The following is a 22,483-nucleotide window of genomic DNA, read 5'->3' as shown; positions in this document are numbered from 1 at the left end:
TGTCCATATGGGTAATACTTAATACTTCAAGTGTTACTGCCAATTCTTATACAGGTTTCACATCTGTTTGGTAGTTAAAACAGGTGTCCAAGCTGGCAGCTAACATTATTTTCTGAGATGATTTTGGGTCTGTTACATGGAAATGATTATAAATCACAAGAATAGAAGCCTGAACATCATCAAACCCAGGGATAAAGGTTCCAAAGGGACAAGAAGGCAAACAGTAGAAAATTCTGTAAAGGCAAAACTTTCCCAAACCTCAGAAAAACAAAGCTTTAACTCACATATGGCAGGAGATACAACCACACTCACAGTATCACCATGGAAAAATGTACTCACAATGGCTAATTCATAATACTCTAAATACTGTTCTTTCAACCAGTCTGACAATATGCTGCTTTTCTGTAGGTTTTCTGAAACAGTTAACCATGATGCAGAGCACAGTGTTTAGAAGTTACTCGCCACTTCCCACCGCAGTGAATTTAGCACTCATCTCTCACATGAAACTGAAGAACGTCAATTCACCCAAGGCAGAGACGCACAAACATAAAAGGACAGATGAGAAGCAAAGGTTTTTCACAATCTTTTGGGTACCATACAATACCAGTACATAAAATGTATATGTTTCTCACTTAAGTCTCCCTGCATTTCCACCCCCTTTAATCTGGTTTGCTAAGAAAAGAGGGATAGATAATCTATCTATTTTTATTTTTATCTATTTTATTTTGTTTATTAGTGGTTATCTCCCCTGACCTAATAACCTATGAATCTGCAAGCAAATTTCAACCAGATTTAACCAAAAGGTAGAAACCATTAGACTACTATGTCCCTAAAATTTCTGCCAAAGAAGAGATCCACAAGAAAACCCTACAGTACTTCTGCTGAATAAAGGAAAAGTTGCAGTGTGTGCTCCAGCTTTTCAGACTCCAGATGCTGAGCATCAGAGTCTTATTACAATCCTCTACTTTGGGATAAGCCTGCATTAGGATCTAAGTGTTGCTGCGCAAGGAAGAACCCAACCAGAAGACACACATCCTTAGACAAACACATATCATTACTTCTGGAGCTCAAGAAATCACGTTTCCACACTCATAACTCTGAAGTGCAGAAGTTCACGTAGATCAAAGGGAAGACTTTTTGCGTGTTTCTCCACAAAGCCCCTATGAACATCCAGGATCTGACTTCACCTCTCAGACCAGGAAGACAAGAAATTTGCCAATGCAAAGGAAAAGCCAAATGAGAAAATAGCTGGTTTTTTGGATGCACAGAATTTCAAAATGGCATCTTTGACATTTCAGCAGAGGAAAATAAAATATTCTACCATGAAACCACCACCACTTCTGCAGAGGTCATCTCTGTCACCATTGGTTTTGAGTTATGGCCAAAGAGAAGTATTTCAGCCATAATCAGGAGGTGTCAAGAGTGCATATCTTTTGTACAACACAGTATTTTTTAAAAATCAATACAAATTATTATAGTTTTTGCACAGAAGCAGCACCTGTGTTCAAAACAACTGTTAGGAAGAAGGCCAAATAAATGTAGCTAACACAGTAGTTAACCACATCTGAAAACAGGTCTAGAGCACACAAAGCCACAGTAGATACATTCAGCATCTGTTGCACATGGAAGAACAGTACAGCATAACTTTATAAAGCCACCTGCAATTGTTAAATGAGTTAACGTCATAAGGCACAATGATAGCATGTCATGCCTTTGAATATGAATGTGTTGGATACATCCAGTTACTGCTGCAGGAATATAAGTAGGATTGAAGAATTTCAGGACCTTAAAGAAGACACTAAAAACTATCATGTCAGCCCTTTGACGTGCATCTATTTGCTCTCTCATGTTGTGCATGCAGCAGTGTGAATAATAAGGTAATTAGATTTCTGACCTATCAAAAGGACCATTTTATAATTGAAGTACATAAATGAGAGGTGGTTGACAATAGTGCCTGTAAACAAACTATTGCGATCTTTCTAAAATAATGAGGCCCTAAACTGTTGAAACAGCAGAAGTGCTTACAAGAAATATTAATAACAAAGCAGTGAGACATGCTCAGAATTGATAATGAAACGAAGAAGCAAATGTACAATTAAGCAAATTACTTCACAGGAAATTTGCCACACAGTTGAATAAGCTTTGGAGCATACATAAAAGCCACAAAGCAGGGAGAACAGTAGCGACATTCCCTTCTGGCCCCATCAAGCTCATTTGGTTGCACTGTTTCCTGGGGACAGACTAGGATGGGTGGAGAGGAGATGAGGTGTAATCTTACCACCACCACCTGCTGCTTCAACACTAGCTGTGGGTAACACCATGGAAGAGGTGCCCCACAGCTGCATCTCCCGCCCCTCGGCATCAAGGTGGGAGATAAGTCCAGCAAAAGATACAGACGGTGGCAAAGCGAAATCAAATATGTTTCAAATGCCTTCTCTGTAGTTTCCCAATACAAAATGTTCACTTGAAAATGCAAATATACTAGTCCTTGATAAGTATAGGCAGCAAATTTTAGAAAAAGATAAACCCATTTACACCACAATGGGTATTTATCAGAATTTCCTGTTTGAGAAGGTAATTTACAAAGTGTTTCAACAGACTTCAAGCACATCTGCTCAGCCACTGCAAAACAGTCCATGCTGAAGCCTTGCTGGAGCAAACTAACACCATGCCATACTTTGCTGTAAAGGGCTTGGAAACATGAAAAAAGAAGCGGTCTAAACTCTAAACACTATCTGTGTCCCAAAATAAGTAATTAAAGCTATGTTTTGATTCACGTGCTTTAATGCTAGTAAACAAGAACAAAACAAGTTAATGCTCAGGGCAAGTAATTGGAAAAAGCAAAGCAGTTAAGAAACATTACGGCAAGCATTATCAATTCCCTCTCCTGTATGTGTGTCTTACATACACCTTCAGTTTTATGAATTGTTGTGTACATATTACAGTTAAGAATTTAAGCTTTTAACATAAAAGCTGTTGGAAAGAGGAATATACATGCAGCATTAGTACTTACCCTTATATCTCCATTTACAGCTCTGGAAGTGTGATTAAATGCGTGTGCAGGATCTTTGTTGTAAACTTTAAGGAAAGATCGGTCTTGAATATTCCTGGAACCAAAAGAATCAGCAGTGATAACAGATGAAAGTAGTTTTATTTACTTTGTTGTCCAAAAGTTTCTCAGGTAACAGACATAGTAGGTCTGCAGCCGATCTATAAGAAAAACCTAAATGCCATAACTTAGACACACACAAACAAACAAAAGCCTACTTTGATTCTCTTTCCCATGGGAAGTATTCATTCTTTTGCTATAACTCCACACCCATAAAAAATAGATAGTGTTAAGTTTCTTTCAAGATCCTGCCATAGAGTGAAAACACTTTGTAGACAATAGAGCTTCAATATTTACACGGCACTCAAAAGGATTTAGTTAATATTTACATGGTTTATTGTGTACTCAGCCCACGTGAATTTTTGCTATTCTAAGCAGCAATATCAAAAGAAAAGCAGTCTTTCTAACTGCAATTATTCTTGAGGCAATTCTAATTATCAGCTTGTTCACAAACCTGAGAAGAAATCTACAAAAGCTAAAAATTAAGTAGCAGATAAATCCTTCCTCTAAACTTTATCTATAATAAAGACAGGTTTTTAAGAGAAAAAATAGGAATTACAAAAACAAATAAACAAGCAAAAGGTTTGATGAAAGCTACCACAGAAATGGTTTAGATAGGAAGTCCTAAGAGACTATTTTTGTTTAATTTGGACCTAACACTTTGTCATTGATCAGATTAATTTTTCAACTACTGCATTTAGGAAAGTGTTAGATGTCAGTAGTTCTCTATTTTGTTTCAAAACTTACCTTCTAATAATTTTATGGCTTAGACACTTGCACTGAGTTCTGCTGATTTCTTAGCAAGTTGATTTCAGTAGCAAAGCCTCCTATCTACGCTTACATCCTTTCAAAGCTGCAACTCCTTTCATTTCCCATTAGTGATCTCTAGAGAATTCACTTACACATGTGACTGAATTCCTTTCTCCCAGGTGCAGCTACAAGTCTAGTGAACTGATCTTAATCACTGGGATTATCATTTAAAAACAAAGGAAAGGATTCTTGGGCAGATCCAATTTCTTTCTTACAATGTCATCTTACAATCAGTGATTGCTTTGAATGGGTAGCTAGTCAGAACTTGTGCTGCTGTTGTAGATGTCAAGGAGTTATTAAAGAAGCCCCACAGGTTTAAGAGACAGATCAGTGCCTTCTGTTTCAGAACTGTAGGGCTGATGAGAAGTTTAGTATTTATGAGTGTTTACTTGTAGACTACATAGGAAAATAGCTACCTTGTGGCAAGTTCAAGTTCTTCAATTATTTATGGTAACATAAACTGTTTTCCATCTTGCAAACGTGACCCTTTCTCTTTGAGACTTGCACTGGGACTCTCAGTTACCGTTTTCTGCCTCAGACTTGGAAACATGCTCTTTTCAATACAAAGCAAGCTCTCTCATCTTCACTTCTAGAAACAGCATATTATTCATTTAAATACATTTTATCTGCTGTCTTTTCCGTCTGATGGCTATGAGATGATACCTCAACTAACTGGAGTTTGTTTTAAAAGCATTCTTCATAAATATTTCTTGTAGAAACATGACACTTCAAAGTAAAACATTGCTGCAAGGCAAAGCACCGTAATAGAAGGCATTTGATCTCTGAAGTGAATTCTGTTTCACCTCATGTTGCTATTCTAAGATAAACATTACTGATAACAGCTGTATATTACTGTACTTTTATTATTATATTATTTGCATTACTGTAGCTCCCAGATGCTATTGGCATGTTCAAAGGCTTCATTGATCTATGTGTGCTGTATAGATACGCCAGGAATACAACCTCGTCACCAGCTTACAAGGTGAATATAAGACACAAAAGACGAGGATAGCTGTAGAAAGATGAGGGAACAAAAAGAAATGAGAAGACCATAGTCTTTCCAGCCAGAGGAGCAATAAATGGATCCTGAAACCACGGGCATGCTCTGAGTAGGCAGTGCAACAGAGAGAGGGGGAAGGAGACCAACGCAGTGGCTTTGTGGATGCCTGTGAGGACATCTTCCAAGGGTGTTACAGGGCTGCCCAAGAGAGAGCATGAAGGCACTTGTTTGAAAATTAAAGACATGTAGAATGAAAGTTGGCATTATTCACCCAGTGGAAGCAGATGGCACTTGGAACTGAAGAAGAAATGAAAAGTAGCATTGAAGTGGGCTTGGAGGAGCCCTCATAATGAAGACAAGTAGTTTATATTTAATGAGATGGAAAAGATACAGCCAGAGGACAAATAAAAAAAATGCATGTGAAACAGTCTGCTTGTTGAACTAGGAGAATGATCCCTGTTTCTTTGTTGGAATGGGTAAGAGCAAACCTGTTGCCAGCTGCTGAGAAAAGACCAGTTGCTATTAGAAAGCTGATGAATTAGCAGTGTTTTTTTACTGCGTGGTGGGAAAGGAAAGGCTGCATCATAGGGCTGTTACACAGAAAAAAAATCTGAGACCTACATTGCATGCAGAGCCCTGAATCACTTTAATAAAAGGACCAGGTTATGCGCTTAAGTAGAAAGATAGTACTTTGCTCCCAGTGATTAAAAAAAAACACCAAAAAGAAAGAAAAGGGGAAGGAGTGTGATGGCCTAATGAAGGAGAATACACTAGGCTGAAACTAATGAGACAATATTAAAAGAGAAGATTAATGTTTTTCTTTGGACGGAAGAGGTAGGATTCATGTCATCCAACTACAGACGTGCACAGGGAAGACATCAACAGCTAGGTTCTCTGGCGTGTATAATTTATCAGACAATTTTATAGGATTATTCACAACCAGCTCAAAATGGGGATACAAAATTCTCCATTTGGTCAGACGAATCACATCCTAAAGGAGCGACAGAAAAATAAATGAGAGAGTCACCCAGGTAACTGATAATTCAACTAATTCATATGGATAAGATGATGGAGACGGGTACAGACAAAGAAAAGGAAGGAGGACAAAGTCCTGGAAAAACACAACAGAAAATCAATGTTTGAGACAAGGACCTTTCAAATGATACGTGAAAGGAGAGAAGAGAGACAGGAAGAAGTCAGGAAAGAACAGCCACTGAAACAAAGGAAGGTCAAGTTTCAAGAAGAAATCAAAAGTACATGAGAGATCTCAGAGAAAAAGGGCGTTCACAAAAGATGGCTACCTGGTGACTGACAATTGCAATGGCACAGCAGGGAACAAAAGATGAGTTGGAATTAGAAAAATAAAATCCCAGACAGGTTGGAAATGACAGAATGAGGAGAGTAAAACTCCAGCCAACAGTTGTAGTGGCTGCTCAGTGCAAGAGATAAAGGTGACGGGGTGGGAAGTGGAAACGTATGTTGTGTTCAGGGACAGTTTTGTTGGGAGGCACAGGAACACGTTTGCAATCTAGAAGTAGGCACTTTAAAAGAGTTATAAGTTAATAAAAAAACAAAGCAAGGGATACGAGGCACAGCAGAACATGAGACAGCCTCCAAGGGAGGTGAAGAACTTGAAGAGTTGACTGCAACACCTTTGTTTAAGACAAGGAAGAAAGAGAAGAATAGAAGGAAGACATGGCAAGCAAAGGAGAGAAAAATTTCATCTCTGAGGGGAGACATGGGCAAGATCTTGTGGAGAGTATGGAACAGAAATGGAGAAATTGCTGTGGAAATTATTCAAAGGCAGTGAAAATGCAGCCAGTAGTGCATACTTTGGACTTCATTAAGCTGGAATTGCTGACGTTTCCTTAGTGAGAAGGGTGGCAAAACTGAAGAAGGGAATTTTGTCGTGGAGGAAGTCAGCTGGGTCATGGGATTTCCTCTAGAAATGCTCTACAATACAGGCATAGGAAAAAAGGAAGCAGATGTTGGGATTGAGCCAGGCCTGAGACTGGCAGAGTGACGCCTGCAATGGGAGCAAGGGAAAAAAAGGTGGAGTGGTATTAAGATAATCAACAACAACATTCTCAGGGGCAGGGAGGAGATGCAGTCATAAACTGTTAGTCTGAAACTCAAGGGAAGATGGAGGGATAAAGTGAGACAGAATGAGCCGATGGGCCAGATGATGGTCACAATGATGCACTTGGCAACAGAGACATAGTAACCCCTATCTTGGTTTAATCAGCTGATCTGATCTTGTGAACAGACTGTTTGATGTGTAAGAAACTTGAGCCCACGGTGAATGATGATGATGCGAAAAATCAGATGGGTCTTAACATAGGCATTACAGTGGTCAAACAGGGGTGTGGGAGTCTTCAAAGCAAGGAAGATAAAAAACCAGAAACTGAAATCCAAGAGGCTGGCTAATGACAAGACACTGGATAGACTGCCTGAGGACAACAAGACACAAGAGAAAATGGAGTGCAGTGCTGTCCAAGGACTAAGAAGAGGAATGGGGGAACTGGAAGTAGCAAGGTTAGAAAAGCTCCAGCTTGCTCTTTTAACTACAAGATGATATGGAGAAGCACCCGACCCACAGGATCTCCAGAAGAAACAAGGCAGCAGTGGACAATTCACTTCTCTTACTTTCACATTATTTTCCTGCACTAGTGGCAGACTGGCAGAGAGTGAACACCTTCTCTGCTTTCTCCTTCATCTTCTTACGCTCCTCTGTCCGTTCTTTTTATCATGGAGCTTCTTATGAAAAGGACTGCACACAGGCCCACCATACCTCCTTGCAGTTTTACAGTGTAACATGGCTGAGGTGTGCCTGAAAGCTTTTTTGCTGCGTCATTTGGGACTTTCTAGGGATCCTGAGAACCCTGGTCCTTCTGCTCAAAGAGCACAGACGTCAGGACAAAATAAAGAATAGAAAGGTGCACCCAGATGTTAGTCAGATCACTTATTGACCACGGTCTGAATTAGTGAAGGGAAGTGACTGCATTAATTGCTGCATCCTGACATAAACCAGGAAGGTGATAAGGCTGCTGCAGCAGCAGTCACCAGTGCCACAGATCTTTGGCAGTGTTAGATGATGCACAATTGGCACTGTTGTCAGGACATCTGTGGCATTCATATTTGTAACTTCAGGCTGACAAGGATCAGGCTTTGTGCTACCAGCAAAGAAAAAAAACAGGTTTTCTGTAAATGTTTATTTTGTATTCTGTATTTTAAATATTTATGTCTCATTTAAAACTCAATAAAATATTAAGTATGTGAACCTGCGTGTATTATATGAATATTTGAACAAGGTATGCCATTTATCAATGGCTTGTGCAACAGATACTGCACCTACAGCTGAAGGCAGCGTCAGACCAGACCTCCCATATTACTCAGATACCACTGAACATGCCTTTATGTGTCAAGCCACTATCTGTCAGATACTTATCAACTCCACTCCTTTTTATTCCGTAAGTGCACCACAAAAAACCAAAACCAAAACAAAACCCAACAGCTGTAATTCCATGTTTACTTACCTCACATCACACAATTCATAGTATATGTTTCTGCTCTCATCCTTGATGTAAATGGCCACACTGGGCGATTCCAGCATTTTCATCGTCAGTTGCTGAGGGAAGGCACTTACAAAAAGAGCACGAATTGTGTCTGTGCTTGTGATTTCATTCGGCATCCTCAACTGCTTTGTTTCATCTCCATACTGAAGATATAAAACACCTACGAGCAAAATATAATAGCAAGTTACATATCCTGAAGTGTGTAGTAATGATCTGGGTTTCAAAGTCCATGTGGAACGCAGACAAAGCCCATAATGAGAAGAGAAAAATCAAATCACATTCCTTACTCACAAAGCACATACAACATTCTCCTTTTCAACACACCATCGGAATAGAGCGTAAAACAGTGGTATGGTTGTGCCTTGGTAAATATGCTTGCCCCAGTACTGCACTTTGCTGAGAAGCCTTTTACTGATCTTCACTTGGACAAATCAGAAGTTTACCTTAAGAAGGCTAATAGAAAATCCCAAACACACCAAGTCTGCTCTGCAGTGGGTGTTGGTAAATCACAAGGTACATTTTTTAAAGTGGTTGAGGAAGAACATCATCCTTTCATAACACTCAGTTTTCCTTAAACGTAAATTTTGCATTTTAGTCTCACACTTATACCCTGCTCCCCACCACCACCACCCCCCCAAAAAAAAAAAAAAAAAATCAAACAAACCCCCCCCCACAAAAACCAACAACAAAATAACCACCACCAAAACCAAAACCAGATTCCCATTTTGGCACTAGGAATTTTATATTCACAATTCAGTTTGCTGGCATTATATAGTATAAAGCCCCAGGTGAAGCTCCTAGCAGGACTCACACAAAAACAAGAACAATTCTGGATCCTTTCAGTTTCACAGCACTGTTAATAGTCATCCTTAGCACTCGAGGAGAAACACGAGTAATCGTAGATGCTGAATTGCAAAATATGGACATCTTATTCACTCAAGACAAAAAGAAGAGCATTCTGCTATAACTAACTCCATTTTCAGGGAATGGGAGGCTGTGAGATGCTCAATAATGGAAAAAGCATGGATAATACAGACCAGGGACTCGGTGAAGAGCTACTACGTACCTCTTCAACAATGCCTGTGTTGGCCCTGCCAGACCTATGCTGATTCCTGCATAACCAGTGGGCACATGTACTCCACTGGCTGGTCCTGCAGAATGAGTGTGACTCATTAGCTTTGCTACAGCCCAGTCCCATGCCATCCCAAGCTACAAAACCCTCCAAGGACTGAAGCACTGAGAAAAGCCATTTCAATCAACAGCAAAAATCAAACTGGACTTGATGGGATTGACTAGCTCTGACCATGCCAGGCCTGACATGGTCAAGACCAAAGAAGACCAAAAGGTCTTCTTGTGAGTGTTTCTAATGTGGGAAGGCTTATTAGGACCTGCACAGCAGGAAACAGGCTGCCACAGGACTGCAACCAAACTAAGACATGTCCTGGGGTCTACAGCGCTAGGGAGCAGATGCAGAGACAAATGCTCAGCTGAACTACTTTGGATACAGAGGAAACGGGAACGGTTAAGCCCAGTTGAGCACACATACCCAATCCATACTCAAGGCACAGATGTCCTGCCTGAGCATGGACTGCTGAAAGCACACTGTGCTCTTTCTGAGCCATCTCAGGTGTCTCTGTACAACACCACATTGTGTCAGGAAGAAACACCTTTACTCTCTTGCTATCTGTAAGAGATGGAGCAGGTACAGCTTCTGCGGTGGTATAAAAAGACAGTAAAATGGCACACCACAGAATCACAGAACAGCTGAGGTTGGAAGGCACCTCTGGAGGTCATCTGGTCCAAACCCCCCACTCAGGCAGGGATTCCAACAGCCACTTGCCCAGGACTATGTCCAGCTTTTGAATATCTCCAAGGAAGGATATTCCATAGCCTCTCTGGGAAACCTGTGCCAGTGCTCACTCGCCCTCACAGTGAAGTGTTTCCTGATGTTCAGAGGGAACCTCATATTTCAGTTGGTGCCCACTGTCTCTGGTCCTATTACTGGGCATCACTGATAAGAGTCTGGCTCTGTCTTCTTTGCACCTTCCCCTCAGGGAATTTTACGCACTGATGAGATCCCTCTCCTTGAGCCTTCTCAAAGCTGAGCACGTCCAGTTCTCTCAGCCTTTCCTCATAGCAGAAACGGTCCAGTCAGGTTAATCATCCTTGTGGCCCTTCACGGGACTGTTTGCAGTATGTCCATGTCTCTCTCGTACTGAGGAGTCCAGAACTGGACACAACACTTCAGGTGTGGTCTCACTGGTGCTGAGCAGAGGGGAAGGATCACCTCCCTTGACCTGCTGGCAATGCTCTGTCTAATGCAGCCCAGGATACCACTGGCTGTCTTTGCTTGCAAGGGCACATTACATTGCTGGCTCATGTTCAGCTTGGTATCCACCAGGATCCCTGGACCCTTTTCTGCTAACTGCTTTCCAGCTCAGTGGCTCCCAAGATATATTGGTGCATCCACTTTGCCAACATTTAGCAGCCCAGAATGGAGGGGAAAATAATGTAGAAAAGACAGTGAAATATCACTGAAGTCTATTTCCACCAGCTGCCTGAGAGGCACGACCACAGCTAAATGCTTTGTAAATGGCTCAGCAGCTATCTAGCCATTGGAAAGTACTTGGAAAACAGTATCAGATCTGCTTAAGAACTACCTATTACAGAAACATCTACACTGAATTCACTGCAGCTCATGTATATACATACAATCAAGACAAGTTTTATACCACCCAGTTTGGATGTTGCTAGTGGCACAATGGTAGAAGGACAGCATTCAGGCTGAACTAACTTCTAAAAGTCTTGATTATATTTTCAGGCAGTCTTTGGGACCCAAGCAGATTCTGTGCTGCCATGCCTTTGCATCTACCAATAACGAACACAAGCAGGCTAGAACTAGGCAGAGTATTTTACACAAACTGAATTCACCACAGTAAATGCAGTGTGGATGCAGTGTATGTTGTTCTCCCATGGCCAATACAAGCAGGGGGGCTGGGAACAAAGGTCCTCAATGTAGTTACCATCAGTCATCATCAAATCCCCACAAATCACAAAACAGATTTTCACTGCCCTTGTGTCTTGCTTATTTTATCATTTGTTGTGGTGGAATCGCCACCCCTGGAGGTATTTAAAAATTGTGTAGATGCAGTGCTTAGCAGCATGGTTTAGTGGTGGACTTGGCAGTCCTGGGTTAATGGTTGGACTTGATGATCTCAAAGGTCTTTTCCAATCTAAATGATTCTATGATTCACTTGAAAGTCACCAGCAATGGGATGGGCAGTTTATGGTGCTGGGATACAAACACTGAGAAAACACAATGGGAAAAGCTAAGGTCCTAGAATACAGAGGTATTTAATGAAAAGAAGAGAAGGCATTTTAATCTAAGATGAGCCCTACTTTCCCCTTAGTCTTTAGTACTTTTGTTCCTATGCTGTCCATAATTGCTATAGAGGAATGAACACATACATAGTCAGATGCTCCTGCTATCAGTGAATAGATAATTGTGTTTGTACTTAGGGAAGGAAGATGTTAATTTTTCTTAATACTAAACAGACTACTCAACATTACCTAACCATTATTTAACATTAAGCTGCTTTTATAAAATGGAGCTGTTACCTTCATTTTCCTACTATTATCAAGAGCTGATATCACTTCTTTAAGATTGCAATCAGACACTTTACGAATCCTACTACAAACTTCCATTTCCCTTTCACTGGAAAAAAATCAGACTTAAAAGTAACTAGTTTTCTTTCAAAGACTGAGGAAAATTTTCCTAAGAATTTTATTTTAATGCCAATATTTAATGAGTTATTAAAGTATTTTTCTTTTTTTAGTATTTCAATTTGAGACATTATTTATGTTCTTCTAGGTAAAATTTGCTTTCTAGTGCTTATTCAAATAGTCTATGCAGTTAAACATGCTTTAGAATTCAGAAACCAACTATATTTGTAAAAAAATTTAAGTACACATGTTTTTAATGATTGCATTTATTTCACTGTTCCAAGATTTATCCAAAACATACTCATTTTTGATGACAGCTTTCAGTTCTCAGGAAGAACATAAGGAACCTTCTATATTTTGGCATTTGAAACTTTCTCGGATTAAATGGCAAAAAAAGATTCTTTTGGCTAAATATATAAACTTTGTGTATCAGCTTTGCAGTTCTGTGTGACTGTCTCTTCTGCCCCATTTAAAAGTTAACACAGAATGCCGAAAATGCTATTTCTCCATTTCAGATCAGTACAACATGCTGAATATTAAGATCCTGAAACCATTAACACAAAAGAAATGGTAGAGTTGAAAGATCTTCCTTATACACAAGTGTAAATCATTTCAGAACAGCCTTGACTCTGCCTGTCTTCCAATACTCCCACAAAATATTGATCCAAAACAAAATTACAGTTGTCTTTGGGTCTTGGATTTTCAAAGCAAAGATGCATGTTATCCAAAAAGATCATGCCTTAAAATAGACAGCTTTAACATACAAGTCAGAGAAATGTTTTGGCCACAATCTCACTGTACGGGGAAAAGACATTTTCAAAGATAATAAATTCTTTTTTCCTTACTCTCCCTTGAATCACATGCCCTTAAAAAAACTATTGCCTTTTCTCTTGAGTTGTCTGATCTGTATCATGATATAGCAATGCTTTAGGGCATTTCCTATTTGACAAAACTGCTTACTTCTAAAAATCCTGTTTTGGCATCACAAAATAGACTCAAAATCCATTATTTTAAGTCATTGACATTGTTTTTCTCCCACTCATTGCCCAGCTTAAACTCTGAACAGCAGCAATACCCACAGGTCCAACCTCATGGAAGTTGCTGGAGTTCCAAGGTTTGTTTTACCTTCAGCTAAAAAATTACTCCCATGGAGAATTAAAGTTAGAAGAAACAGAATATAACTCAGGCACGGCTGTTGTTAGGGCCAGCCCATGTACCAGCAAAGCTGCTGGAAAGAAAGTTAAGCACAATGGGTGTTAATGTCTCCATGTATGCTGAAGTCCCACTTGCACTTCTGCTTCTATTACAATGGATTTACCTGAAACATAAAGATTGTGCCAAGTTTCATAAAACACAAAAACAGGACTACGAAATGCTCTGCTACTCTATGAAGACAGGTATGAATATCAGTGTGAATGATGAAACTACACCATGCAACTGTTCTGAAAGTGCAAGTCACACAACACCGCAGCTACCACTCCTAGGTGCTCCTGGATACTGCCAGCCCTGGGCTTTCCTACAGCTACAAGGCAAACTGATATTCAGCCTTCCCCTTCAACATGCTGGTAGTTTCAGAAATACTTCTGGAAATTCTCATTTTTCTTTACCCTATGGGCAACAGGCCATGGCATTAAACACAGGCCATACAAAAAAAACCATTTATGTGTAAGCCAGGACTTAGAAACTTAAACCTCTTTACAAATTGCTTCACAACATTCCTGTCAACAGAAAGGTATGTTTTATAGTAGGGGAAATTAAACACCCAAGAGGTGAAAGGACATCTTCAAAGAAAGGTTTACAAGCATAAAACCCAGATCTGATGATGATCATGCCAACACACCACATGATCACCCCTTCCTTCCCTGCATACACAGCTCTTTCAAAAACAAAAGACTTGCTGCTCCCCCGTTACCAAGGATCAGTGACAGAAGGACTTACTATGTCATTTCTCTCAGGGATGGTCTACAGAAAATGCAACACAGTGCAATGAAAGGTACTTTGTTAACCTGATCTACATAGGCATTGCCTCCTGCACAAGCTAAACCCATCAGTGCTGGGTTCAGAGGGCGCACAGAGCAGCCACCCTGCACCTTTAATCCAGCTGGCACAGCTCCGAGGGCTGCCCATGCTGTGGATGCAGCTCACACAGAGGCAGCAGACACGTGACAAGGTGCTCAGCTCAGTTACTGCTGCTGGGCTGTAAAACCCACTTGGCAGCCGAGGACATGCCCACATGGTGTAACGGTGAACCATACCTGAACTCACGGGGTCCAGGCTGGCTTTAGAGCAAGGAGCTGCATGACCAAAATGGCTCAGCCCTGTACCCATACCAGTAAGATCATAACTCCTTAGTTCCAATTCATAAAGGTTTACTCCTTATGGCAAAAGCTAATGTTATGCAGGTGGCATGACACCACCCAGGTCACATCTCTCAGCACCTCCATCTAACACAGAGTGCTGACCTAACCTGGACTAAGCACCACGTTATCGAGGTTATATGGCCAACAGTGGTCTCAGTGCTGGGCAGCTTAGATGAGCTTTAATCACAATGTGCTTTTATTTACAGAACAGGAATTATCCTTACAAGCTGGTTATTTAAGAAAGAAAAACATGGAACCACAAAACAGCAAGGAAAAGTTAAATAACTGACAAATCAAGAAGTTCACAAACATGACAGTCATCTTCTGTGACCTTTACAAATATCACTTAATTCTCTCACACAATGAATTTTAAACGGAAAATACTGGTTCTCACATAATCCTCTCATAATTCTCTTCTCATAATAAAGAAGAGAAAACTGAGGCAGAGGTGTTAAATAACTCCTCAGTGTTATGAAATAAAATAGTCAAAGCTTACACTGGAGTTCACGAGCTTCTTTCCTGTGAAGCTACAGGACTCTGTATAGGCAAGACATTTGCCAATTTCTGCACTGAAAAATCTTACTGACATTTGGCAACACCTTAATCCATGGGCTCCCATCTGAAGAGAAGCATTAACTGATGATAATATCTGTATTTGGCTGATGGGGGATGCTTCTGTGCTGGAGTACAGAAACCTTCCCACAGAACCAGAAACCACTGGCATGAACAAGGCACTGCTACTCCCTTCCAATGCAGCCACTCTATGTATCCTCTGGAAACTTCATGTCCAATTTGAAAGTAATTAGTAAAGCTGGTTGGACTACAACAATCAAAACTTGGATGCATCAGAAGCTCTGAAATGTCTTTAAACCAAAGGTACAAAGCTAGGTATAACAAACAGGGGAGAATATGCACAGGAGGCCTTCAGACCTTGTTAGATGAATAATAATATCCAAAAAGTATATTAGGAATAAGTACAGGATATATAAGGAATGGAAAATTAGGTAAACTAGCAAAGGAAGTTACATCTTGAGGTGAAGAAACGCTGAGGAAAAGTGGTAAGAACTACCAGAAATCAAGCTGAGCTATGTTTTGTAAAGTAAATTAAGTAACACAATGTTGAGTTAGAGGTTGGTCGTCAGATTTCTTTCACTCTTTACCTAACCATCAGTTAACCATATCTTTTTGAGATGATGGACAATCTTTGTCTTTTCATGCCGGTTTAGCTTGATCTTCCAACCTTACGTCCATTGAGTCACTGGCTCTGCCTGCACATTCCCTCTTGCTGAAGTCATCAGCAATGATAACAAGCAAAAGTGAGAAAATGCACCCTTTTTTTCTTCCTCGTATTTATGTTGAATCAAGTTCAGACTTGCATCAGTTTTAAAAACTAAGGATAACTTTCAAAATATTGATGGTAACTATTTTTGCTGGGACAATTCAGGACAATCCAGAGGGGATAACAATAAAAGCTGCCAAGCATTTCATCAAAATCCAGTTTACAATTTACAAAAATGCCAAGATCCTTCCAGTTTTTCTCTGATTTTTGTTTGAGGAAATTGTAATACATAAGACTGTAAGGGCGGCATAGGACCATATTGTTTTCTGCCCCTGCCTCCTGCCCCCAGCTATCAGATAGGTGGAGACAGCACATAGTTGGTGTCCTCATCACCAAATTCTACAAGAGTTATGCAGACACAAGTTTATTGCAGTAACTATTCTTGCAGTGTGGAAGAAATTCCTCAACATGCAGTTCTTCCTTTCCACACCCTGAAGACTTGACTCTCCTATTTCACCACACATATTTTCGACTAGTCTGAGGTCATTGCCATGATCCCTGTGGTATTTCTAGCTTGAAGCTCTTGTACTAGCTTCTATTAGCTACTCCCTGCTGATAATCTGCCCTCCACATTCAGCAAATATCTATAAATATATTTTAACTGTCTTCAAGTACTAAAAGAATCAAAAAGTAGATCTTTTAATGAAATAAAAACAATTACTAATTTTATATAATTTTCTTCCAGAATAGCCTGAAGAGCTTTGCTCAAGGTATTCAGTTGTTTGATAACAATTTCAGTAAAAACAGGAACTGTTTAATTTAGTCCAGTACTACTACTTATTGTTTCATCCTTTTCTGCTATTTACAATGACTTTCTGTAATTCTGCAATAGATTTGTTACTTAATGAAAAAACACATGGAAAATTCAGTAGTGACATAAAATTTCTACCAAAGTGTTACGAGAAATATTTTTAACTGTCACTCAAATACTAACCTTTTCTACAAAAGGATACATTTAGCTGGCTACGAAAAGGCAAAAAACCAAAAGGAAATGGACAATTTTTTCTACCTAAACTGTTATTTGTACTACCTGATTGCAGATAAAACCTATGAAACAGCCTATTGACAAAAGACAACTTTGTCCATGCACCTATGTCAGCAAGTCCATCAAGTGTAGACGGTTACTTCTATCATCTAGAGAGTGTGAGGGAACATTTCAGTTTAACCCAGTTCCCCAGGTGAAAAACAGTGTTCTGGCAGGATGACTTTTGGACAGTAATTGCATCTATACCCTTGCTCTTGCCAGAATAGTCCAACTGAGCAGCAAGACTTTTTCATAACCCTAACCAACAAAACGATGCCACTAAACTTGGAAGAACAGAAAAATCCTATGGTAGTTAATGACAAAATAATACAAAATGATAACTGAGCAACTTAGTGACATTTCTGACTCAGAAATTTCAAGTGTACCAGAGCTATTTTTCAGAGGGCCCATAGCTTCTGCCATGCTGCATTTACTCCAGTTCACATTCACCAATTTAGCGTAGTAAAATGAGAGAACTGCACACGAACAGCACAGAACTTGCCTAATCAGGCTCTTGCAGCTGTGCTGCTTTTGCCCACCAGAAGCTGAGTCACTCGCCTCTGAAGAAGCCAGTAAGCCATGCCTACCTGGCTCCCAGCCAAGGGTACCAAGCGGACTAGTCCAATTTCAGAGGACGTATCTGCCAATGACTACATAGACATGTTAAGAATTTATGGACACTGCAAGCAAGTATTTTACATAGGGGCATTTTTGTTGGTAACTTTTAAGGACGCAACAGCAAAAAAAGACAAGAAAACCTAAATTAAATTTACTGGAATACATGTTCTTCCTCTTGAATAAACAGAGAGAGAGAGAGAGCGCGCCTACCCAATTGTATTTCCTTCCTATATAAATCAGCTGTATCAAACACACATTACTTGAATGCTGACTGTTTTTATAAAACCTGTATTTTAGTACTGAACCATGTAGAAGTGATGCATTCAAGGGTAGAATGTGACCTCATAGCCATGGATCATTAATCACCTAGGCCACACATGACTTTGTAGTTTTGCTCCATTTACCAAATTTTCTGTATTTACTGTAGAAATTCTCTTTAATACTTCTGAGGTAATTTCATTTCTAGAGAGTTCACTACTACTGTCAGTAGCAAGTTTAGAGGTTGAGCCATCGGCATGTATAAGCACAGCTGGTTACAGCATCACATCAGGAATCCACCTGCGTGGGCTCTAACAAGCAGCTTGACTTTATGTTAAGGCCTACATCAAACAGGATCTTGGACCCATGACCTTATCTAGCATGCTTAAGGAAAGGAATGCCAAAAGGCCATTTGCTGAGCTCATTCCAGTTTGTCATTATCTCTTTACTGGACCTAATACTGCCTGTGCAACCTCACAAATGCTGAGAAAGGGGAATAACCACTGCCCTCAACCTGCCAGCTAAATTTTTCCTATAGCCAGCTACTCAGTTGTCACTGTTGTCAAGGGCACACATAATCACCTTGTTGTCAGACCCAAAGGCCTTTCTGCAAAGCTGCTCCCAAGCCAGTCTGTCCCTGCCTATGTTGCCGCTCAGGGCCATTCTGTCCCTGCCTGATAGACTACATTTGCCTCTGTGGACTTCATGAAGTTCCTGCTAGCCCACTCCTCTGGCTCACCGGGGTACCAGTGAGTGGCTGGCTGATCCTCCAGCATGTTAAAAGCTCTCCCAACAGCCAAGTTGATGATGTTAAAAAGTACTGGCCCAGATTCCACCCCTAAGGAAGACCACCGAAAACCAGCTGCCTGTTAGACCCGAAAGCATTAAGCGCTACTCAATTGAAGGCCACCCGTATCTCCCCTATGTGGCTTCAGGAAGGCTATGAGACACGTGAAAGGCCTTGCTAAAGCAAAGATAAACACCACCCATTGCTCTGCCCTCATACCCACAGACGGTTTACTCATCATGGAAAGGGACTGGGTAGAAGCAATGGTACCAAGTGCCTGTCTTCTATGAAAAAGTTGAGCAGTTAAGAATTTATCCAGAAGGGCTCCCATCTTGAGAGTTGCTCAGACCATTTCCCGGGTTGTCCCAATCAGCAAGCTATGAGCAAGCCTCTGATACAGTGATTATCCTCTTACCCTGTTTAAATTGGGCTACTCTATAGCCAAAAATGCAAAAGAGGGAGAGAGAATGAGCACAAAAACAAGCCTTATATGATACCACAGATTACAGTATTCCCCTTTGAGAACAGAAACCTGAACTCAGGCCCAGCATAGTAACTATGCATTAGAATCACTACCTAAATATAGAAATAGTATTGGGAACAATGACTAAATCCAAGAGCTGCCCTCAATTCAGGGATCTGCTGTCAGCACTGGCAGCAAATCCTAAATACACAGTGCTGAGGGACAGGCTCTCCTGTTCTCCACTCAGCCAAAACCTTGCACTTCTTGCAACGGATGGAATTGCAATACGCTTTTTTCTTTGCCTGCTCACATGCAAATGGAAGGGTTTGGCATTTGTGTAACTTACTGTATTAGAGGTAGACTTACAAATTTTACTTAACATGAAAATTAGACCAAATTTGTCCAAGTGATAGCTCCTGCACCAGATACAATGCACAGAACAGCTCCATCTGGCCTCCTACCTTTCCTCTGAGGGGTAGTTTGGCCTGTAGAAGCTATTCCAGCAGCCAGATCCCTCTTCCAACAGGCACCAACTACTGAAAGCTCAAATTGCTCTGCTAAATCAGAATAAGAAGTGGTGGTAGCACAGGACTAAGACATTGCACCTTCTGTGCAGCCATGATATTGGGTAAAGAGGAAAGCCACTGCCACCTTGACGTAGTTTTATTCCATTTATCATTTTGAACCCTAATTACTCTACCTCTCCCTTTATTTTCATTCTGGCTTATTCATGTTGCAAGGTCCTGCAGCAGGAGTATTTTCTCACTGTGTATATTACCGAACATGGTGAGGTCCCATTTTTAGTCAAGGTCCTTTAGTTTTACTGCAGCGCAAATAATAAAGATTGCATTCAAAAAAAATTTATAGATATAGCAGTGATCGATACAGACTTGTATAGCCAATGGTTATATTTAGCACACTCCATATCATCTACTCCAGTATCACTGCAATGAACCCATTGGATCCACGCTGATACAGGCTGTTGCAATGGAGTCAAATTCAGCTCCAGTGTGACACAGCACCTAAAATATACTGCTTATCAGCTTTTTAGTGGCAGACAGAATGTGCTTCTGTTGAGACAGTATGTACTAAACAAGACCCTGCTTCTTGGAAGTTTTTTTTTTTTCAGGTACACACAAGACATTCTCTTTTAGAAGGAAGAATCTGTTGAGTAAACAATAATTGAGTGCATGAGTACTAGCCTGGGAAGGCCCATATTTCACTGTTCCATATAGCTGTCCTTCACAAATCATGTAGGGACAATAAATGAAACAGAAAAAACTCTTAAGTACCATGATATGTCAATATGATTGTTTACCTACTTTTGCTCTTTGGATGCAAAATATTTCAGGTAAGTGGTGTAGGTTTTTTTCTTTCCAAATCCAAAAACTTCAGCTATAATTTGAAGAAATGTGAAAGAAGATACATTCTAGAAATCTGGACAGGAAAACTGCTGCTACCTTAGAATATTATAATTTCCTAGGGTCTGTGTTTCAATTCAATAATTGGAACTAGTTGTTTCAGGCTGTTTCTCCTATAAACCTGCCAGCCCATGTTAATGTATCTGACCATGACAGCAAATATTTACATGACTTTTTGCATGTTGGCTGCTTTGCATACACTGTAGAAAGACAAGATAGGGGAAATTTCTTTAAGATGACTGAATACATTAAAGCTGTACTCAGCCTTAACTTGAAATGCAGTTCCCAGGGAGTTCCTCTCTCATGAATTACACTGAATATCCTGCTGACTTCATTAGGCTTGAATCATGACTATAGGAACTGGAGAGGATAATGCCACTGGTAACAAATCACATGCATCTCATAATGTCTGTGAGCGTTCACACACCTTCTTCCTGATTCAACTGATGCCTATTTTAATTTCTAGCTCATAAATAGTACACAACAATTAATCACCACCAATATAATTTATGTCTATCTTTAACATTTGTGTTTTTCTGTGTAAGTCTTACAGTTCATTGCATACACATGTATAGAGAGTTATTTCTACTGCTGCATGACAACAACCAAGTCTGTCTCTCTCACCACAGAAGTTTTCCTATGTGTTAAATTTAACTACAGCCCCAACTTGCTTTGAGAAACACCTGCAAGAAATGCTACACAAGATCCAGGTGTTACTACTATAATCAGTAACAGTATTTCCATGGAAGGTGGCAGCAAACTAATTAACCAAACACTAAAATCCGTGCCTGCTAAAGCTTGGGGTTGGGGAACTAACAAATAGTATTCTGAGTACTCCACGATTGTTTGAGACCCTCCTCATGCCAATCCTTAAGCATTTGTGTAATTTTACTCCCATAAGTAATCCCTCCAAATGCAAATAAAATGTAAATGCTGGCAGGATCAGACATTTCTGCAGAGCCCTTCCCATGGCACCTATTTTTAGGCACAGGTTTACCAGCAAAGAGCCCGGTCAGCCTCTGCTCCTTATTCATCTGGACTGGAGTGGCCAGGCACCCTGGCTGGGACACCCAGGGAAGGTGTTTGCAACCCTCAAGCTATAAAGCTCCATCCTCCTCAGTAACTTCTCAAACCCAAATCCTTGTGCATTTATAGAAATCTCTCCTTGCACCATATTCTTCCTTAATCCAGCCCCGCATGTTACAGCCCAATCGTGCAGCAGCACCTGCAGCTGTTACCACATTCAGAGGCTGTAATCACACCCTGCCCTTCGGGGCTGCAACCAATCGCATCAACCATCCCCACCGCTCAGTCACTGCACAGGATACCAGGTGCCTGCCCTTACCAAGGATCAGGCCCCTCGTCTGTACAGATGTGCCACATGAGAGACTACAAGTGAAAATATTTTCCAGTCTTCCTTTTGCCGTGGAGGTCCCAGAGCAGTGACAGCAGCGAGCTGCAGCGCAGGCACAGGCTGGCTGCCCGTGCAACCTCGCTGGGCGCTTGTCAGGTTCTGCTTCCTCCAGGCAAATCACAAGTGAAGTTTGTTGAAAGCTTTCGAGCACTTTCCAGATTTCAGCTGATTCTCACTCTGACAGTTTCGCTAGATAATTTTTTCCCACAGTTATCACACTGGAAAATATCCCAGCTTTCAAATAGATATTTAAAAATACATTTAATTTTCTCTTGCACAGTGAATTAATTTATTTTAATATCTCACTTTGTCTCCAGGCTGCAGATTGATGAGACGAAGGCTGATTTCTGATGGACCTCTTAGCCAAGGAATACCTTCATTTTGAAAACTGTGGCTGAAATTTTAAATGGGCCCACAACTGGAATACTGTGTTCGGGGTAGACTCCACATGAATACAATGTCCTATTAAATTAGTCCTGACTGACAAAACCATGATGCTGGGGTAGCCAAAATGCATTACCACTATTCCTTCTCAGGCTCCATGTTAATTCAGACCGCAATTTAAAAACAAACTGACTCATA

At 40.5% G+C, this 22,483-nt stretch overlaps 1 protein-coding gene across 17 annotated transcripts in view; it reads right to left on the bottom strand.

Moving 5' to 3' along the window:
- The window catches only part of KIAA1217 (KIAA1217 ortholog), a 365,874-nt gene that overhangs the window by 71,917 nt on the left and 271,474 nt on the right, over positions 1-22,483 (bottom strand). For all 17 annotated transcript variants that reach the window (XR_008747373.1, XR_008747372.1, XM_055805069.1 and 14 more), the window contains 2 exons: positions 8,456-8,654; positions 3,014-3,107 (listed from right to left, as the gene is read on the bottom strand). Coding sequence is in view for 15 of the 17 variants with exons in the window: in XM_055805069.1 (XP_055661044.1) it covers positions 3,014-3,107; positions 8,456-8,654 (293 nt within the window). In the remaining 2 variants the exon portion in view is untranslated. The remainder of the gene's footprint in view (positions 1-3,013; positions 3,108-8,455; positions 8,655-22,483) is intronic.

Source organism: Falco peregrinus, chromosome 5, assembly GCF_023634155.1.
Source record: "Falco peregrinus isolate bFalPer1 chromosome 5, bFalPer1.pri, whole genome shotgun sequence".
NCBI classification, from domain to species: domain Eukaryota; kingdom Metazoa; phylum Chordata; class Aves; order Falconiformes; family Falconidae; genus Falco; species Falco peregrinus.
This window is presented reverse-complemented; position numbering and strand designations above follow the sequence as displayed.